Genomic DNA, 21,357 nt, shown 5'->3' with positions numbered 1-21,357 from the left:
GGCAGAGGCAGGCATATGATTGAGTTTGAGGCCAGCCTGGGCTACAAAGAAGGAGGAGGAGGAGGAGGAGAAAGAGAAGGAGGAGGAGGAGGAGGAGAAGAAGGCAGCGGCTATTGGCTGGTCATGTCACTCAGTAAAAGAGTGAGTGCTTCCCTTATGGGAAGGGACATAGTCCCAGCACCACACACACAAAAAAACACATTATTATGTACTTTCTTTCTTTTCTTTTTTTTTGGTTTTTCGAGACAGGGTTTCTCTGTGTAGCCTTGGCTGTCCTGGACTCACTTTGTACACCAGGCTGGCCTCAAACTCACAGCGATCCACCTGCCTCTGCCTCCCAAATGCTGAGATTAAAGGCATGCGCTACTACCGCCAGGCTATTATGTACTTTCTAGCAAAGGAAATGGTTATTTTGTTTTTGAGGCAGGGTCTTTAGTATCCCAGGCTGGCCTTGAACTTTTTAAAAAAAAATGTATACAATGTTGTATCTGCATGTACATCTGCACACCAGAAGAGGGCACCAGATCTCATTATAGATGGTTGTGAGCCACCATGTGGTTGCTGGGAATTGAACTCAGGACCTCTGGAAGAGCAGCCAGTGTGCTTAACCTCTGAGGCATCTCTCCAGCCCAACTCATGGGAAATCTTAAATCTCTGTCCCTCCTGTAACTGTCTGCCAGCTGCTGGGATTAAAAGTGTAGGAGAACACACTCAGTTTTAAGCTGGATCAGAACCAGGGCATCATGCATACCAGGCAAACACTCTACCAACAAAGCTACACCTCCACCTCTGCACAGAAAAAGGTATCAGGCCGGGTGTGGTGGCACACGCTTTTAATCCCAGCACTCGGGAGGCAGAGGCAGGTGGATCGCTGTGAGTTCGAGGCCAGCCTGGTCTACAAAGGGAGTCTAGGACAGCCAAGGCTACATAGAGAAACCCTGTCTCAAAAAAAAGAAAGAAAGAAAAAGTTATCAGAACACTTTGCAGTGTAGAGGTTGGCCCCTCAGGCAGCTGGAGTCTGAATTCTTGGCTCAGTGGATCCTTCCTCCACCACCTTCTAGTTCAGTGCAGTGAGTGACCTTGGGCATGTTCCTAACTTCTTTATCAACTTCCTTATCCTTATCTATAACATGAAGTGACAATAGTCCCCTCCCTCACAGACCTGCATTGTGCTCTGCAGTGTGTCTAGTATCCTAAAACAACTCCCAACCCCTTGAGGGTCCATTGGTGCATTTTTAAATTTTTCTTTTTTCTTTTTTTTTAAGATTTATTTATTTTATGCATATGAGTGCTCTATCTGCATATGTGCATGCAGGGCAGAAGAGAGCATCAGATTCCAGTATAGATGGCTGTGAGCCACCATGTGGTTGCTGGGAATTGAACTCAGGACCTCTGGAAGAGCAGGCAGTGCTCTTATCCACTGAGCTACTTCTCCAGCCCCAAATTTATTTTTCATCAGTTTTGTTGTTACAGGGTTTCTCTGTTGTAGCCTTGGCTGTCCTGGTCTTACTTTGTAGACCAGGCTGGCCTCGAACTCACAGAGATCTGATGTCCTCTCTTGCCCTCCAAGGGCAATGTTTGCATGTGCTGCACGCATATACATACACACAGGCAAAACACTCACGCACAAATACTTTTAAAAAAATGGTGATGAGGAGAGGGAGCTGTAGGGATCGTTCGTTGGTAAAGAGCAGCACTCACTACTCCTGCAGAAGACTTGGGTCTGGACCCCAATATTCACTTGGTGGCACATAACTGCCTGCAACTTGAGTTCTAGGAGAGCTAATGGCCTCTTCTGGCTTCCACAGGAACCAGGCATGCATGGTATACAAACATACAGACATAAAAACATACAGACAGACACACAAACACAAGTGCACACACACACACATCTTTAAAAAAAGAAAAAAAAAGGTAGCCGGGCATGGTGGCACATGCCTTTAATCCCAGCACTCGGGAGGCAGAGGCAGATGGATCTCTGTTGAGTTCGAGGCCAACCTGGTCTACAAAGTGGGTCCAGGACAGCCAGAGCTGTTACACAGAGAAACCTTATCTCTGAAAAACAAAAACAAACAACAACGCTCCCCCCCCCAAATGGTGATGGGGCCAAGAGGTGGGGTTTCCAGCACTCCAGAGGGCAACTGCAAGATAGGGAGTATGTAAGGAGCTCAACTTCCTTCCAAAAAGGAATTTGGGAATGGTGACACACACCCACAACCATCACTCAGGGAGGTAGAGGCAGAAGATTGTTCCAAGTTTGAGACCACCCTGGTCTACAGAACTAGACCCTATCTCAAAAGAGGAGGGGAGGGAGAACGAAGGAAGAAGAGAAAAAGGGAGGAGAGGAAAAAGAAGGAGGGAGAGGATGAGAGAGAAGGGGAGGAAGAGAAGAGAGGGAAAGGGACGAGGAAGAAAGAAGGGGAGTGGGGGGGAAAGGTGGCAAAGCAGTGTGAAAGGTTCAGAGCGCAACTCACGTTGCCAAAGCTTTGGGCGGCCTTAGTGTACTCCCCGCACAGATACAGCCTCTCGCCCTCTGCCATGTAAGAGGGAAAGGTGCTTCGCAGGGTTTCAGCTTCCCCGTCAGACATGGTCACTCGACTTTTTGAGCTTCTGAAGCGGATTTAGAAAGGGAAAGAGGTTAGAGACCCTCCTCCTGGTTTGTAGCAGCCCGGTCTCTTAGCAACCCAGAGACACAGTCTGACTTCCGGTCCCTCCCCTCCCCCTCCCCCCTCGGGCGGTGTTAGGATCCCGGGTGATCCTGCGGGATGTGCTCAGGCGCCTGTGTCGCCACGCTGCGCACACGGATCAGACAAGTGCTGAGCGCGTGGCCGGCGGCTGCAGGGCGGTGGCGCTCCTGAGTGACCGCTGCAGCACGCTGGTTGTTTCTCTCCCCAGTTGCCACGTGGAAAGCCTCTGGGACAAGGCGGCCAAGAAAATGAGAATTGGAGGCAAAATTCCAAGTAGGGATAAAGCTTATACGCACCAGGTCCCATAAGAAAGGAGGGAGAATTTTGGACTTGGAGTCAGGGTGCTTGGGCAGTCTTCGCTCCTGTCACTTCCTAGCCGCGTGATCCTGGACTAAGCACATTAGGGAACTGAAAAGTACTTGCTCTACCTGCCAAAAGAACATGAAAATAATAGAGCCCTCAGGGACGTGAGGAGTTGCATTGAGACTACAATGGAAAGTGGGAGGAGTTTAGCTTTCCATTTCACACATTTATTGAACACTTGCTAATAGCAAGTCTAAACTAAGGTCTAACCTGATATCCTTCCCTGGCGATTCAGCACCACCAAAACAAACAAACAAACAAGGTGGGCTAATTAATGGCTGTGGCAATAGCTCAGTTGGTAAAGTGCTTGCCAACCGTGAGGCTCTACTTCGATTCCCCCAAACCCAGTCTATTCCAGTGTCAAGATCTTGTTATAACCAGCACTAGAGAGACTGAAACAGATGCATTCTGGAGGTGTCCTCTGGCATTCACACACACACGTGTGCACAAGCACACCCATGTTCACAAGCACTTAAAAAAAGTTGTAACTTGCCGGGCAAGGTGGCACATGCCTGTAATCCCAGCACTCCACGAGGCGGAGGCAGGCAGCTCTTTGTAAGGTCAAGGTCAGCCTGGTCTACAAAGCAAGTCTAAGACAGCTAGGGCTGTTAGACAGAGAAACCTTGTCTCAAAAAACCTAAAATAAATAAATAAATAAAAGTAGTAACTCAGCCCAACGTGTAAAACCAGCACTCAGGGAGGCAGAGGCAGGTGGATCACTGTGAGTTTGAGGCCAGCGTGGACTACAATGCAAGTCAACAACAGCCAAGGCTATACAGAGAAACCCTGTCTCAAAAAACAAAAATAAATAAGATAAAATTTAAAAAGTAGTGACTCCAAGTTCCCGTAATACTTTGAATAGCTAGCCCCACTGCCTCAGCCACACTGGTTTTAAAAAGGTCTGTTCCCAAAGTGAGTGTGACTTAATCAGGAACATCGCCTTTTATTGTTGTTGTTTTGTATTATTTTTGTTTGCTGGCTTTGAAAACAAGGCTTGTCTAGGGAGCCAAAGGTATCTTTGAATATACAATCCTTCTGCCTCCGTTTCCTGAGTGTTGGGATCATAGTCATGTGCCATCATGCCTGGCTCCACTATTGCTGGTTCTTAATTTGTTTCTCCTAAGGAACAGAGATGTTGAGCGCCCTCACATGTGCCAGTTAGCATCCTCTGTATAGCATCCCTGTGCAAGTAAATAGTCTCATCCTCTGTACAGCATCCCTGTGCAAGTAAATAGTCTCATCCTCTGTATAGCATCCCTGTGCAAGTAAATAGTCTCATCCTCTGTACAGCATCCCTGTGCAAGTAAATAGTCTCATCCTCTGTACAGCATCCCTGTGCAAGTAAATAGTCTCATCCTCTGTATAGCATCCCTGTGCAAGCAAATAGTCTCATCCTCTGTATAGCATCCCTGTGCAAGTAAATAGTCTCATCCTCTGTATAGCATCCCTGTGCAAGTAAATAGTCTCATCCTCTGTATAGCATCCCTGTGCAAGTAAATAGTCTCATCTTTTAGTCATTTCTTATTTGGGTTGTCACTTTATGTATTATAGATTAATTGCCTGCACATTGGCAGGACTCAATAAATGTGTCTCTTTTTCTTTTTGGTGGGAGCTGGTGCATTGAGACAGGATCTTACACTAGTAGTCTAGACCCACCTGGAACTCAATGCAATCCTTTTGCCTCAGTCTCCTGAGTGCTGGGATTATGGGGATGAAACAGACGTTGTTTTCTAGGGTCCACTGTTCCAACTGTTTTTTTTTTTTTTTTTTTTAAGATTTGTTTATTTATTTATTTTTATGTATATAGTGCTCTGCCTGCATGTACATCTTCAGGCCAGAGGAGGGCATCAGATCACATTATAGATGGTTGTGAGCCACCTGTGGTTGCTGGGAATTGAACTCATGACCTCTGGAGGAGCAGCAGTCTGTGCTCTCAGCCACTGAGCCATCTCTCCAGCCCCTGCTCCACCTGTTTTTGGGAATCAGCCATGTTGGTGCACACAGCTGCGGGTCATTTGTTTTGCTTGCTATCACCCATCCATCCGCGCCTTGCTGAAGAATAGCTGGTCTCTTTCCAGTGTGTGGTCATATCAAATTATGCTGTAGGGACAACTTCACACGTGTTTCCTGGCACACAGCTGTATGAAATTCTCAAGAATGCATACCTGGGAGTGGACCTGCAGAATCCTAGGGGTTGTGACTTTTCAACTTTTTACCAGATAGTGACAGATTCCAAAAGAGTTGCTCAAACCACTGCAGTAAGGTCACTTCCTAGTGCCTCAGTTTCTCCAATGTATTCTTTGGAAAATAAGAGCTTAGATCATTGAATTTCTTTCTTTTCTTAAAAAAAAAAAGTTCTTCCTTCCTTTTTCTTGCTTCTGTGTGTGTTAGTTTACACACATGTACGTGTGTGCGCACAGGCTGGAGGAATACATCGGATGTTCTGCTCAATCACTTTAGTCCCTTGAGACAGGGTCTCTCATTGGACCTGGAGCGAGGGCAGCCAGCAAGCCTAAGTGACCTCTGTATCCCCACCATGCTAGAGTTATAGATACACATGGTGACACCCGGCTTTGTTTTTGTTTTTGTTTTTGTTTGTTGTTATTGTTGTTGTTTTTTCGAGACAGGTTTTCAGGCTTTCTCTGTGTAGCCCTGGTTGTCCTGGACTGCTTTGTAGACCAGGCTGGCCTTGAACTCACAGAGATCAGCTCACCTCTGCCTCCCGAGTGTTGAGATTAAAGGTGCGCACCACCAAGGGCGGCCACACCCACTTTTTATGTGGCTGCTGGGGACTCTAATTCTGTCCTCGTACTTGCACCACAAGTGTCCTTATCCACTGAGCCATCTCCTCAGTCCTTAACAGTTGGTTGAGGCCGGGCGTGGTGGCGCACGCCTTTAATCCCAGCACTTGGGAGGCAGAGGCAGGTGGATCGCTGTGAGTTCGAGGCCAGCCTGGTCTACAAAGCAAGTCCAGGGCAGCCAAGGCTACACAGAGAAACCCTGTCTCGAAAAACCAAAAAAAAACAAAAAACAAAAAAAAAAAAACAAAAACAGTTGGTTGAGTAGGTGGTCAAGGAGCTCTGAAGAAGCAGCATTTGGGTGTGAGCATCCCCGCAGGAATATGTTAAGAATGGATATGAAGCCCGGCATGGTGGCTCTCTTCTGTGATTTCAGCACTCTGGGAGGCAGAGATAGGTGGATCTCTGTGAGTCTGAGGCCAGCCTGGTCTACAAACTGAGTCCAGGACAGCCAGGGCTATTAACAGAGAAACTCTGTCTCAAAAACAAAACAAAACAAAACAAAATCAAACCAACCACCCAAAGCGAGTGTAGGACAGCCAGGCCTATTACACAGAGAAACCTTGAAAAACCAAACCAAACACCAAAAAATACACAAACATTTTACTTATCATTTTCATATGTGCAAGTGATGGAGATATTCCTTGCTGTGCACACTGCATCTGTACAATTAGAGGACACATTGTGGAACTGGTTTTCTCCCTCCACATGGATTCTGGGGATCAAATTCAGATGGTTGGTAATTCCAGGATAGTGTTTTTATCCACTGAGCCCTAAACTCCCAAGAGTAGGTATCGGGTAGCAACATTGGCCTTGACACCATGACTTCTGCTTACCCTTGAGCGAATTTCTAAACAGGGAACAGGAGAAAAGGGAACAAAAAGCAAAATAATTAATAATAATAATAATAACCTTTTTCTGAATAAGATAAGATTTGATGTGTCATGTGTAAGTCAAGAATACGTGATGTGTGGGAGTAGGAGTGGCTAGGCAGGTTCTCCTGAAAGAGAACAGAGTTTCACAGGGACATAGCTGGTGAGAAGGTAGTGGCAGAGGGACCCAGGGAGGGGTGGGACACACATGGATGGGGTGCCTCTGGGAAGGAGCCAGGACTCTGTTCTCTGAGCACTAATGTGGAATCTTGGAGGGATAGCTGCTGTTGGATGAACTGGAAAGACTTCACTTTAGGTCCCTAAAGCAGACAGCCATCGTCAGACAAAAAAGAGGGATTCTGGCTTACTCCCAGAGGGAGTCTGTCCCTTAGCTACACTGGGAGGCTGATCAGTACTGGGGAAACGTGAGTGGTGCAGAAGTTACAATCATCCTGACTCTGCGCCTGGGGGATCTCAGTCTATCTGCCAGAAGCCCGGTCTCCAGCTCTCCCAAGAGGTGGCTTCGAACCAGACGCACTCAGGATGGCTCCCGCCTGCCTCTCCTCCCTCCTGTTTTTATATTTTCCCTTCAATTACCACCTCTACGTACCCTCCCCCAAGATTTCTAGCCAGGGATGACTTGGGGATTACGGGCGTGCTTTATGACACCTGGTGGTTTACTGTCTGTACTAGGCAACCATTCTTTTTTTTTTTTTTTTTTTGGTTTTTTGAGACAGGGTTTCTCTGTGTAGCCTTGGCCATCCTGGACTCACTTTGTAGACCAGGCTGGCCTCGAACTCACAGCGATCCGCCTGCCTCTGCCTCCCGAGTGCTGGGATTAAAGGTGTGCGCCACCACGCCCGGCTTCTTCTTTTTTTTTTTTTTAAATCCATGTAGCCTTGAACTGATAATCTTCATGCCTCTACCTCCCAGGTTCTGAAATCAAAGGTGAGTGCTACCACGTTTATCTTTTCTTAATTTTAATTTTTAAATATCTGTTTGTGTCGGTGCTTATAGGTTTATGTGCATCATGTGTATGCAGGTGTCCAAGATGCACTGGATTCCCTGGAACTGGACCCGGGTCCTCTGAAAAAGCAGTAAGCGGTCTTACCCGCTGAGCCATCTTTCCAGCCCCTTTGTTCTTTCTTTAACGCATATATAGTCCAGGCGGAACTGGAACTCTCTATGCAGACCAAGCTAGCCTTAAATTTGAGATCCTCCTGCCTCTGGCTCTTGAGTGATGTGAGTACCAAGGGCCCATGTGGCCATTATACCCTATTCACCTTATTTATACATGCCTTCCAGGTGTGCATGCAGCGAGTGACTAACACGTGCACCGGGGATACAGAACAAGCAAGACACACCGTGAAATGAGGACACCCAACAGGGTCTTCCATGCCTTCTTCACCTACAGCAGGTTGCAGGGACAAGAACAGGAACTTAGTCATGAGATCACTGAAAAGGCAGTGTGCTGGTTTGAGTAAGAATGGCCCCTATTTAAAGATTTATTTATTTAGTTAGGTTTTTTTGGTTTTTCGAGACAGGGTTTCTCTATGTAGCCTTGGCTGTCCTGGACTCGCTTTGTAGACCAGGCTGGCCTCGAACTCACAGTGATCCTCCTGCCTCTGCCTCCCAAGTGCTGGGATTAAAGGCGTGCGCCACCACACCCGGCTGGCTTTATTTGTTTGTTTATTTATTTATTTACTTATTTATTGTATAAGAGTGCTTTATCTGCAGGAGAGGGCATTGGATCACATTATAGATGGTTTTGAGGCATCCTGTGGTTGCTGGGAATTGAACTCAGGACCTCTGGAAGAGCAGGCGGCACTCTTAACCACTGAGACATCTCTCCAGGACCCCTGGATCACATATTTTAATTCTTAGTTATCAGGGAACGGCATTACTTGAGAAGGACTATGAGGTGTGGCTTTGCTGGGGTGGGTGTGGCCTTTCGGAGGAAGTGTTATCACTGGAGGTGGGCTTTTAAGGTTTCAGAAGCCCAAGCTGAGCCCAGTGCTGCCTGTGGATCCAGATAGCAAACTCTCAGCTGCTTCTCTAGTACCGTGTCTGCCTGCATGCCGCCATGTTCCCCACCATGATGACAACGGACTAAAACCTCTAAAACTGTTAGCAAGCAAGCTCCAATGCTTTCTTTTCTCCCAGTTGTCATGGTGTCTTTTCATAGCGATAGAACACTAAGACAGAAGTTGGTACCAGGGAGGAGACTATTGCTGTGACAGGCCTGACCATTCTTTTTTTTTTTTTTTTTCCTTCGAGACAGGGTTTCTCTGTGTAGCCTTGACTGTCCTGGACTCACTTTGTAGACCAGGCTGGCCTCGAACTCACAGCCAACTGCCTGCCTCTGCCTCCGGAGTGCTGGGGTTAAATGTATGCGCCACCACGCCTGGCTCTGGCCTGACCATTCTTTTGTTGGCAGAATGTAGACTTTGGTTTAGGAAAGTAACTGAATGCTTTAAGCAGGGCTTAATGGGCCATAACCAGCAGGAGCATGAAAAACAGTGGTGCTGAGAGCAGTGTACATAAGAAAAGCCCATTGAAAACTCCCACGTCTATCTTTTCTTAAGATAGGCTTCGAGGAGAATATTAATAAACATATTAATATTTTGTTGTTGTTTGGTTTTGTCTTGTTTTCTGAGACGGGGTTCATCTGTGTAGCCTTGGCTGTTTGGACTTGTTTTATAGACCAGGCTGGCCTCGAACTCACAGCGATCTGCCTGCCTCTGCCTCTTGAGTGCTGGGATTAAAGGCATGCGCCACCACGCACGGCTGTTGGACTCCTAAACAGTGTTGAGAATCTGATAGACTATGGGGGCTTTTGAAGTTAGACTGAATGCTCTTTTGCATTATGATGTGGCTGTAATCCTCTGGAAGCCAGGGAGTGAAATTTGATGGTTTAATAAGAATGATCCCCTGTAGTGAGAATTTTGTGATTTTTTTCATTCTTTTTTTATTTGTATTTTAAAAAAAGATTTATTTATTTATTATTTATACAGTGTTCTGCCAGCATTGTGAGCTTGCACACCAGAAGCGGGCACCAGATCTCAGAATAGGTTGTGAGCCACCATGTGGTTGCTGGGAATTGAACTCAGGACCTTTGGAAGAGTAGGCAAGGCTTTTAACCACTGAGCCATCTCTCCAGCCCCCTCATTCTTTTTTTTTTTTTTTTTTTTAATTCTTTGTTGGGTCTCAGCCTGCTGGGAAAAATCGAATCAGGGTTCACCTGAAAGAGGGAGTGGGGATTGAAAGTAGGATACGGGGGCTGGAGAGATGGCTCAGCAGTTAAGAGCATTGACTGCTCTTCCAGAGGTCATGAGTTCAATTCCCAGCAACCACATGGTGGCTCACAACTATCTATAATCTGATATCCTCCTCTGGCCTGCAGGTGTATATGCAGGCTGAGCTCTGTATACATAATAACGAATAAAGAAAGAAAGAAAGAAAGAAAGAAAGTAGGATACAGGGATGAGAGAAATAACGAATCAAGTCAGGACATTTCTGATCAAGATTCACTTTATTGCCGACTAGCAGGAACATATATAGGGCAAGGTCAATAGGATCTATGCTTATCTCACTCACCCTAGCCCCCGGGCAAGAATACAATAGCCTAAATCGCTCCTTGTAGAACTTCCTAGTTCTCTGAGTAATTTCATGTAAGAACTCCCTAAATCCTCTGAGTGGGTCCAAGTTGAGACTTCTCTACTTCTTTCAAAGGTAAATAGTCCAAGGATAGCCTAGAACACAAGACCTCGTGGTGAGGTAAAGGTCAGCAACTCGAAGGTCACAGCATACAGCCTAAGCACAGGATTTCTGACATGGCAGAATTTTGCACGGGTCCCCACAATTCTTTTTTTTTAAAGATTTATTTATTTATTATGTATACAGTACTCTGCCTGCATGTGCACCTGCATTCCAGAAGAAGGCATCAGATCACATTATAGATGGCTGTGAGCTACCATGGGGTTGCTGGGAATTGAACTCAGTACCTCCAGAAGAACAACTGTCAGTGCTCTTAACTTCTGAGCCATCTCTCCAGCCCTTGTAACTTTTTTTTTTTTTAAACACAGAAATGTTATGGGAATGTGTTTTCATTTTAATCCCAGGTGTGGGGACAAGAGCTGCTTCACAGTAGATGACTATGATTTGCCTCGTGCTCTAGCAGGGCATGGCTTTGCCGGCTGCAGGTAGTTTCTACGAGTGTGTACCACTGGGAATTCTGAGAACTGCGAATGCTAGGGCCCCAGGGGTGGGTTGCTGTTGTTGGCTGGATGTTCTTGGTTGCTGTTTGTTAAGTAGTCTTGCACAAAGAAACAACAGGAAGAAATTAGATATCCTGATGACAAAGATCAGACTGGCCTCAATGAACTAATCAGCAGGAAGCAGTCTGATGATAGCTTTGCCCTTTTCCCCTCCATCCTTTTTTTTCTCTCCTATCTACTGTTAGGGGGTTAATAAGGGAGGAGAAGAGTGGAAGACAGAAAGGAACCCACAAAATAGCAAAGTCCCAGCTACAGCCTCCATTTATTCATATATTTGAATTCTTAGCTGTCAGGGGGTGGCACTAGTTGAGAAGGGATAGGAGGTGTGCCCTTGTTGGGGTGGGGGCAGCATTATTAAAGGAAGTATGTCATGAGGGATGGGCTGTGAGGTTTCAAAGGGCCAAGCCAGGCTCAGTGGCTTACATTCGCTCTTCCTGCTGCCTGCAGTTACGGAGGTAGAACCCTTAGCTACTGCTCCAGCGCCATGTTTGCCTGCATGCCGCCACATTCCCCGCCATAACAGTAATGGACTAAGCCTCTAAAATTGTAAGCAAAGCGCCAATGAAATGCTTTCTTTTCTAAGAGTTTGTCATGGCCTCTTCAGAGCCACAGAACACTAAGGCAGGCAGGTCGCTCATCTGCAAACTGATGAGAGCACTCAGCTCAAGCTGTGGCTGGGAGGAACATGTGCTAGTGTTCTTGTCTTCTGTATAGCTGCTGCTCAATAAATATTAGTTGAAGTGATCTGGGGGCAGGGCCTTTAATCACAGGACTCAGGAGGCAGACAGGCAGTTTTCTGTGAGTTATAGGCCACCCTAGTCTACATACTGAGTCCAGGCCAGCCAGGGCTGCACAGTGAGACTCTCTGAGACAAACAAAACCTAAAATAATTAGCTGAAACTTGATTAAAATCTAGGAGGTATCCACTAGCCAGTTGAAGATCTCTGGAACTGAAGAGTGCCCAAAGCCTGGGCTTGGAGATAGTGCTTATAAGTCTATATACAGCAACATAGACCAGTCCAGAAGAAGATAGATGTGATTCAGATGGGGGAAAGAAAAAGATCTGGAGCTTTTGAATCAGATACCAGAATAAAAATATGGGGTCCAGGGCTAGGTGTGGTGGTGCACGCCATTAATCCCAGCACTTGGGAGGCAGAGACAGGCGGATCGCTGTGAGTTCAAGGCCAGCCTGGTCTAGAAATTGAGTCTAGGACAGCCAAGGCTACACAGAGAAACCCTGTCTTGAAAAGGGGAAAAGAAAAAAGAAAGAAAAAGGGGCTGGAGAGATGGCTCAGAGGTTAAGAATACTGGCTGCTCTTCCAGAGGTCATGAGTTCAATTCTCAGCAACCACATTGGTGGCTCACAACCATCTATAACAAAATCTGGTGCAGAATGCTGTATACATAATAAATAAATCTTTAAAAAATTTTAAAAAGAAAAAAAGAAGAAAAAGAAAGAACATAGAGTCCAGCTTGATTAACACAGATCAAAGAAACCTTCGTTACATCTCACAGCTATTTTCCCTCTCCTCCTCCTTCTCCTCCTCCTCTTCTTTTTCTTTCTCCTCCTCTTCCTCTTCTTCTTCTTTTCAGTTTTTCGAGACAGGGTTTCTCTGTGTAGTCTTGACTGTCCTGGACTCACTTTGGAGACCAGGCTGTGCTTGAACTCACAGTGATCCGCCTTCCTCTGCCCCCCAAGCGCTGGCATTAAAGGTGTGCGCCACCACTGTCCAACTCCTTTCTCCCCCACCCCCACCCCCACTTCCTTTCTTCCTTTCTTTTTTGGAGATAGAGACTTAAACTAACCTTGGACCCAAGAATAGATCCCTTGCCTCTGTTTCCCAAGTGCCAGGATTATAGGCTTGTCCCTCTTCATCCAGCTTCCACTAGCTATTTTCTTGTTGTCTTTATTTACTTTCTTTTAAGACAGACTTTCTCTGTGTGGCCCTGGCTGTCCTTGAACGCATTCTGTAGACAGGCTGGCCTCAAACTCAATAGATCCATCTGTCTCTGCCTCAAGTGCTGAGATCAAAGGTGTGCGTCACTACTTCCAGCCTGCTTAAGTTTCTCACACTAACCTGTGCCTAACAACAGGTTGATGAGGTGGGTGGGTGTGCTTGATCCTTCAGCAAATATTTGTTGAACACTTACTAAGTGCCAAGGTCCTATTCAAAGTGATGTACGTCAGCAATGAAGGAAATATAAAGATTCTATCATCAGGTACAGAAGAATATAGCCTTGAAGAAAAAAAATTTTTTTTTTTTTTTTGGTTTTTTGAGACAGGGTTTCTCTGTGTAGCCTTGGCTGTCCTGGACCCACTTTGTAGACCAGGCTGGCCTCGAACTCACAGCGATCCACCTGCCTCTGCTTCCCGAGTGCTGGGATTAAAGGCGTGCGCCACCACGCCCGGCTTGGAAAAAATTTTTTAAAAGATTTATTATGTACATACCTGCATGTACACCTGCAGGCCAGAAGAGGGCATCAGATCACATTATAGATGGTTGTGAGCCACCATATGGTTGCTGGGAATTGAACTCAGGACCTCTGGAAGAGGAAGTCAGTGCTCTTAACCTCTGAGCCACCGCTCCAGCCCAAATAATAATTTAATAAAAATGGAATTGCAGGAGCAAAAGGCAAGTGCAATTTGCATTTTTGAGAGTTTTAAATATTATTTACTTATTATATATATACTGTTCTGACTGCATGTATGCTTACATGCCAGAAGAGGGCACCAGATCTTATTATAGATGGTTATGAGCCACCACGTGGTTGCTGGGAATTGAACTCAGGACCTCTGGGAGAGTAATCAGTTCTCTTAACCTCTGAGCCATCTCTCCAGTCCCAATTATGCATCTTTAAAAACTCTGTACCCCATGTATCCCAAAACCAGTCATCTCTCAGTCCCCTTTAGTATGGGCCCTCTACCCTTGCTTCTCCAAAAGAAAATTAAAAAACAAAACAAAAAAAGACAGCAAAAAACATGTCACTGTGGAAGCTGTAGTATGTGATTAGTGTGTTACACAGTATACCCTTTTGTCCATGCATTTTCACTTGCAAATGTTCACTGCAATGAGTCATTGCTGTGGGTCGAGGCCTCTGGCCTCTGCTATACCATCAATACTGGATCCTCACTGGAAAGTCCTCTCAGAGATCCTGTCACTGCCCTGTGTCATGGAGCTCCTGAGGTTTTGGATCTGCAGGACCAACTTCAGCCACTTCAACAGTTCATAGATGGGGTAGATGTTGGGGTGGGCCGACTCAAAGTCCTGGGTCCGGGCCTGGGTGGTAGATGAGTTGGGCAGCCTGCCAATTAATTCTCCCACAGCCACACCACCAGGGTAAGCTCTCCAGGCAATTTGCAATTTTTATCGACTTTGCCAAATTAACATAAAAAGGACTTATAGGGGAGAAAGGTTTTATAGGCTTTTCTCACCTGGATACTTTTTTGCCCAGGCGTGTCCTTTAAAAAAAAAATGTTATGGGCCGGACATGGTGGCGTACCCCTTTAATCCCAGCACTCGGGAGGCAGAGGCTGGAAGATTGCTGTAAGTTTGAGGCCAGTCTGGTCTACAAAGTGAGTCCAGGACAGTCAAGATTATGCAGAGAAACCCTGTCTTGAAAAACAAAAAAGAAAAAAGAAAAAACAAACAAACAAAAAGAAGACATGCTTATTGTAAAATAAAAGTAAAAGGGAAAAAGTCAGAACCACCACCCAAAGATAAGTATCTATTTTATTTTATTTGTTTAATTAACAAATTACTTTAGGTGATAGAAGTCTTAGGTAGCAGGCCAGGTGTGGTGGTGCATGCCTTTAACCCCAGCACTCAGGAGGCAGAGGCAGGCTGTCGCAAACTCATAGAGTTCTACCTGCCTATAAAAAAATTATCATTGTGTATATGCGTCCATGAGTGTTACAGTGTATGTGTCTGGAGGTTAGAGGACAATTCTGTGGAGTCATTTTTCTCTATCTGCCTTTATGTTGGTTTGAGGATGGAACTCACAGCCTCCTTGCATAGCAAGCTGTTTACCTGCTAATCCATCTTCCTGGGACACCCCACAGGCGATTCATATTAACTCTTCTGGCGAGCTTGTGCTAGCTGCTCCCACAGGTCCACATCACTATTCCAGCATTTGGGAAGATGAGATAGAAGGAGTTTGAAGCTGTCCCCTAGTACACAATGAATTTAAGAACATCCTAGGCTACATGGTCCCAATCTCAAAGAGAAAACAAACAAAGGCCAATTAAAAAAATCTGAATTTCTGTCTTCCAGGGGCTTGAGTTTGAGTAACTTCAGAGTAGATGTTTTCTTTATTTAGGGAGAAGTGATCCCTCATAGAGGTTTGGGTAGACTCTTGGAAGACACTGGAGGCCTCTCCCTCACTTTAGGAGCAAGGGGCACTATAAACTGTTATTTCTAAAGGATGAGTATGAAGGAAGGGACCAGAAGACGACATCATCAAGGAGCACACGCTGCTCAAGCATGGATATAGCAAGTTCAGCTACCCAATTGCTGGCTGAAAAGGGACTTGGGAGTGGGGGTGGGGGGGCTTAGGAAATTGTTTGCCCCCAAGAATGTTGCAACATTGTTTCTAGGAGCTTTTGGCCCAGGATTTTTTTTTTTTTTTTTTTGGCTAGGGGCTCAGCCATGCTGTTCTCCAAGTCCTGGGCTGACTCATCACTGAGCTGATTTGAGGATGATTCTGGCCTCCTTCCCTAGAGCGGGACAGTTGTTAGTTTCAGGGACTGGCTGGAGAGACCTACTGGGACTAGGGTACAAGCAGAGAGGCTTCTACTCCAGGGAAGCCGTGAATCCGGAGTCCTGATTTCTAGGGCTTTCTGATTTCATATATTTCTACTACAAGTTCTCTCTTGGGCACCTGTTAGACTGGGCTCTCCAGTTTTGGGTTTGGAAAATATGTTCTATCTCTCACAAGTAACGAAAGGAGGAGGAGGAGGAGGCTGTTTATTACTTCCAGTCTCTTAGTTTGAACTTGGGGGAGGGAGCAAGGAGTTAGGCAGGAATGGCCTCAGTCCTCGGTTATAGTGTCAAATAAATGATCAGCTCCGCCCAGATTGCCACCCCCCCCCCCCCACCTCTGGTGAGCCGGTAAGAGGACTGGACGCTTTTGGACTGGCACCCTCCTGGCCTCACTAGTTCACCCCTTTCTCCAATCTATATCATACACCAGGCTGTCTGATTGTGTGTAGCTTGGTAGTGTAGTCTCGTCCTACGTATACTCTATGGGGGGAGGGTTCCAGGAGCAGAGAGGCGCCACGTGTGAAAGGAAAGCAGACATTGCTTTCAAAGGCAGTTCTAACGCACTGGGTTTGGTGTGGCCGCTTACAAGCTCCTGGGATAAGAACGTCAGTTATTCCCATGGGAGGGAGGAAAGGAGACGCCAGGTCCTGAAAGAAGTGCTACAACCACTTGGGCCAAGAACCCCCTCCCTCAGCTACCCGACTGGGCCTGAAGCGATCAGGCCACAGCCCCCTGCCTCGTAGGTTCTCTTCTAAGAGCCGGACGGCCCATCTCCCCATCTGAGGCCCCGCCCACAGTTCCGCCTCCGCCCCTCCAACCTCCCGACTACCGAGACTACAAGTCCCATCAGGCCCGAGTCATACATGAAGGCGGGGCCATCGTAGCAGCGAATAGGGAGGAGTCTAGGGCTCAGGCTAGGGAACGCGTGTGCCCAATCGCCGGGCCGCTCGGCCTGTGAGCTGATGGGGGGCGGGGAGGAGCCCTCTTGGGCCGGGACAAAAGCCGGATTCTGGGCAGCTGCAGGCGGCTGGAGCGATCCAGGGAGGTTGGGTGATCTGGGCTTGCGGACGAAGAGCCGGGCTCGGGTTTTCTCGGAGAGGTGAGTGCCTCAGCCGTGTGAGCGGGCGCGATCCCCAGTCTCCGCGAAGCTTCCTGCTTCCCTCCCCCAACCCGGAACCACCTCCCGGCTCGCTGGCTGGGCGCTCCCGCGCGCTCCCTGCACCTGCTTGGAAGTTTTGTGCAGGTCTCAGCTTTATGGTAGCCTTCGCCCCGGCCGCGTGCCGTCTCTCTACACCCTTCCCAATCCTTTTCTAGTTCCTGGGAGTTTGCACATCGCTTGCCGCCGACCTTGCTTCTTTTCCCTCCTCCGGATTGCCTCTGCGCGTCCTGCCTCTCCTCAGCTCCACCCAGGGCCAGCTCTCGAGTCTCCCGGGCTTTTTGGGGGACACTTTCTGGGCCTCATTCGGTTCCCCACCGGATACCGGGCGGGTAGTAGAGATGGCCGTGGCTGCTCGTCTCAAGCCGGCTGCTCACAAGCTGGACTCAAAGCAGGCCCGTTTTATTAGTTCTGTAGTGAATCCATTAAGCTCTGTGTCGAAGTGGAAGGAGCCGGCCCTGGCCATGCGGGCTGTGCTGCTCCAGGGTGCCTGAGGCCTTGCCGCGAGGACTTGGTTGGATGGGCTGTCCCAGCTAAGGAGCTCCCACCGGGTCCAGCCCCCAAACAACAGATGGTCGGAGTGCCCAGGAGTCTGGACGAGGCAAGCTCCTGGGGTGTGTGTATGTGTGTGCGTGCGCCCGCGCGCGTGTGCAAAGGATGCTACCTTCTCCCTCCTGTTGGGCCTGGCAGAGGTCTGGTTCCCAGAGCCTGCTGTCTCCAGTCTTCAAGTTCTGCCATGTGTGTGTGTGTGTTGGGGGGGTCCTCCTGGCAAGATTTCAGAAAGGGCCGTAAGAAGGACAGCATGAGGCACTTTAAAATGCCAGCCTATCTAGTCTGTCCCCGCTTTAACTTTGCTCAGTAACTCACCCTGTTTCTCGGTTTTATTTTAATGTTGAGAGATAACTGCCCGGGAAGGATTTAATCTTCCACCTCTTAGAAAGCTGCTTAAACACCCCAGGGAGATGGGGTGGTAAAGGGAGGCCTTGAAGATAGAGTAGCTGCTGTTTTTAATCTCCATTCATACACTGCCTGCTGCGGCAGGGGATGCTCTAGAGAGTTCTGCCCCTTCCCGTTGCTCTAGGGATTGCTTGCTTTCCTGTCGTTGCCCGGACCCCTCCCCTCCCCTCCCCCTAGCCCTTAAAATGAGACTGTTGACCGTAAGAAACATCTTCAGTAGCTCCTGTCTGCTGCGGTGTCCCAGAGGAGCTGTCTTGGAGAACAGGTTTCATTGATTCATCCTTCCTTGTGTGCTGCTCCTGGGGCCTCTATGAGTGAATGCAGCCCTGGGTCACTCACGACAGAAAATAGCCCATTCAGCTCAAAAGGTCCCCCTCCGAGAGAGACAGAGACACAGAGACACCCCTGCTTCCCCTGCAGAGTTTGCAGGTTGTTGTTACAGTTGTTGGCAGCTCAGCTTTGCTGTGAAAGAACCCATCACAAATTTGACAGGAGAATCAGCTGCTGAGAAAGGCGGCTTAAGACTTTGGGGTATGTGTATGTGTCTCCAGTCCCAGATTTGCATGTACTTCGTCTCATGGCTACCAAGAACAAAAGTTTCCCGCGTTTGAGCTTGTGTGTATATATGTGCATTACTTTCCTCAGGCTTTTCAGATTCTGACAAGAATGTGAGACCTCCAAGGTCCGTTGCTCTAGAGAGCAGTGAATCCGATGATTGAGGTTTTGGTTGCTTGGCCTCCCTGGATGTATGAGCTATGCTGGGGAGAAGCCAGGCCCTTCCTCCCTCCAGGCATTCTATGAGTTCTTTGTCTAACCCTTCCCAGCTGAGCTACAGTGCTCTGGTGTGGCACATCTTGTTTTGGTAAACTGGCAGATCTTTCCTCTATCATCTCCCTGTTATTTTGTCTCCTGACGCCCCCCCCCCTCTCTCCCCCTATCCCCCCAGCCCCCACCTCCCCATTGGCCTCATGGAGCCTGACTCTCAGATCTGAGACTCAGGGAAATTGTGACTTCTGTCAGTTGCCTAAGGTTGTTCTTTTCTGCCTCATCCTTGTCTTGGGTATGTTGGGGGGGGTGAGGTACAGAATTCTGGGGACTGTTGTCAGTCAGTGTGGGACCTCTTCTCTGAGCAGGCTTGGCTGCAGGGTTTCCTTTCTCCTGGAGTGTGGGATTCTGTTTGCTGAAAGTGAATGGATGGCTGAAAGTGGTCAGTGCCGCCCCCTCCTCTTTTTTTTTTTTTTTTCCCCCTCCTCTTTCTGATTAGTGTGCCCTAGGCTGTGCCCTGTTTGGGACAGGGGTAGGGGTGTGCCCATTCGATTTCAGGACCAGTTTTTCTGGTCTGAGTCAAGAAGGTTGGGAAATGGAACTGGAGTGGGTGGGGTTGGAGGACACTAGGACAGTGGGGCTGGTTGGGGCGTCTCCTTCAGAAGCAAATTAAGAAGGAGTTACCAGGCACCCCTGGAGAAGCCCCTTTTCAGCTACTCACTTGGGCCAGGTCCCAAGCTAAGTATGCCCATTGTGGTTAGTTAGAGTGACTGAGGGAGGCAGCCCAGCCAGGATTAGCACCTGAAGCCTCTCCCGGCTTGGCCTGTTGGCAGGGGAGTTCAGGGAGGCCCGGTGACACTTGCTGGGCTAGGAGAGGAGACCAACCTTCCTGGATGTGTCAGCCAGGCGACCTTCTTAACTCACCCTCCTTATATGTACTGGACTTCCCTCTCCCCAGCTTCCGTTCTGGCCCTCTAGGAGAGACAGGAGCAACTTGCCTTGATCTAGGCAGGCACTTAGCATGCATGACTGAGTTTCCTTTTTTTAATTTAAATTTATTTATTTATTTTCGAGACAGGCGTTCTCTGTGTAGCCTTGGCTGTCCTGGACTTGCATTGTAGACCAGGCTGGCGTCAAACTCACAGGGATCCTCCTGCCTCTGCCTCCTGAGGCGTTGGGTTTCCTTTCTCCATCTCTTCTCAGTGTCCTCCACCCGCTGTTCTGGGGAAGAGTGGGCGTGTCTGGCGAGGTAGTAGGCAGGAAGGATGAGAGGATTCTCATCATAGGCTCTCCTGAATCAAAGGGGCCAGTCTTGGTAGAGACGTCTTTCAGTTGGACCACAGCTGGGCCACAGCCGGGCCACAGCTGGGCCACAGCCGCTGTTCCTGGAGATGCAGGTGTGAGAGTGCTAGGGCTCAAGCCCTGGTGCTGGTGAGCCCAGGTTCTTGGGCAAGTTCACTCCTTCCCTCTGATCTTTGCTTCCTCATCTAAGCCGTGGGATTGTGAGCCTTAGTGACTTGATGCTCTCACATGAGGTGAGTTGTTTCTTGCAGTGCTGGGGACCAAACCCAGGGCCTGATGCATGCTTGGGCAAGCACTCTGCCACTGAGCTATGCTTCCAGCCCCTAAGATGAATTTCTCTACACATGTCCCCAAAGATGGCTTCCACCTTCTCCCCAGTTCTGGCTCAGTTAACGAATGACTAGTGCAGGGTGGTCCCCAGAGAGGCCTCTGTTTTGCTTAGTGAGTTTTGCGCCAAGCTAACCCTAAGATGACTCAGATGGGTGGGTGGGGTGGTCTGTAGGTCACAGTTCCCTGCCCTGTAACTGCTATGTGCTTTGAGGTGGGAGTCCAGCATCCTAGGAGAAAAGAGCTTTGAGGGAACTCTCCTTCCTCCCACCCCACCAGGGCCTGTAGTCTGTTGGGGTTCGGGGGTGGTGGTGTATGTGAGTGAATCAGGCTGGGGAGGAAACAGGACCAGTCTGTGCAACTCCAGCAGTGTCCTTCCCAGGCCAGAGGCCATCAAGAGTAGCTCAGTATGTCTGCCCAACCCAGAGGCCAGCATTCACGGTTGGAGCAAACCCTTGGTGTTCCTAGCTTCCCCTTTGATCTGCCTTCTCCTCAGGGCTGAATGTGGTTGAGGCCAGCTAGTTTGCCCAGAGGGAGTAGAGACAAGGTTAAGGTCAAGCCAAGAGTTCCAGGGAAATTGGCACTTGTTCTGTTCTCCTTGTCTCTCCCTCCTGTCCCTCCCTCCTGTCCCTCCCTCCTTCCCTCCTTCCCTCCTTCCCTCCCTCCCTCCTTCCCTCCTTCCCTCCCTCCCATCCCTCCCATCCCTCCCTCCTTCCCTCCTTCCCTTCCTTTCTCTTTGTGAGACAAGCTCGCATATAGCCCAGGTTGGCCTTGGCCATGTGATCTTTCTCCCTCTACCTCCCAGGTGGTAGGATTACAAGACTACAGTACCATATCTCGCGTCTCCCTTCCTAATTTTCTATCGTTTCTTCACCACTAGATCTAGATCTGTGCTTCTGATGATGAAGCTGCTCCAATGACATCTTCCATCCCCTCCTGCCGGGGCAGCCCTTTTTCTTTCTTTTTTTGTTTTGTTTTTATTTTTGTTTTTCTTGAGACAGGGTTTCTTTGTGTAGCTTTGGATGTCCTGGATTCATTTTGTAGACCAGGCTGGCCTCGAATTCACAGAGATCTACCTGCCTCTGCCTCCTGA

The 21,357-nt window shown here is 48.2% G+C and overlaps 2 protein-coding genes across 3 annotated transcripts in view; one reads left to right on the top strand and one right to left on the bottom strand.

Annotated features, from left to right (window-relative positions):
- Positions 1–2,663, bottom strand: part of Odad4 (outer dynein arm docking complex subunit 4) — a 29,123-nt gene extending 26,460 nt beyond the window's left edge. Inside the window, exon 1 of the mRNA XM_051158990.1 lies at positions 2,475–2,663. Within this exon, the coding sequence (XP_051014947.1) occupies positions 2,475–2,588 (114 nt within the window). The 5' untranslated portion in view covers positions 2,589–2,663. The remainder of the gene's footprint in view (positions 1–2,474) is intronic.
- A 14,011-nt stretch (positions 2,664–16,674) lies between these two features.
- The window catches only part of Acly (ATP citrate lyase), a 47,385-nt gene continuing 42,702 nt past the window's right edge, over positions 16,675–21,357 (top strand). For both annotated transcript variants that reach the window (XM_051158604.1, XM_051158603.1), the window contains exon 1: positions 16,675–16,856. The gene's annotated coding sequence lies outside the window, so the exon portion shown is untranslated. The remainder of the gene's footprint in view (positions 16,857–21,357) is intronic.

The sequence above is a fragment of the Acomys russatus genome, chromosome 16, assembly GCF_903995435.1.
Source record: "Acomys russatus chromosome 16, mAcoRus1.1, whole genome shotgun sequence".
Classification (NCBI taxonomy): domain Eukaryota; kingdom Metazoa; phylum Chordata; class Mammalia; order Rodentia; family Muridae; genus Acomys; species Acomys russatus.
This window is presented reverse-complemented; position numbering and strand designations above follow the sequence as displayed.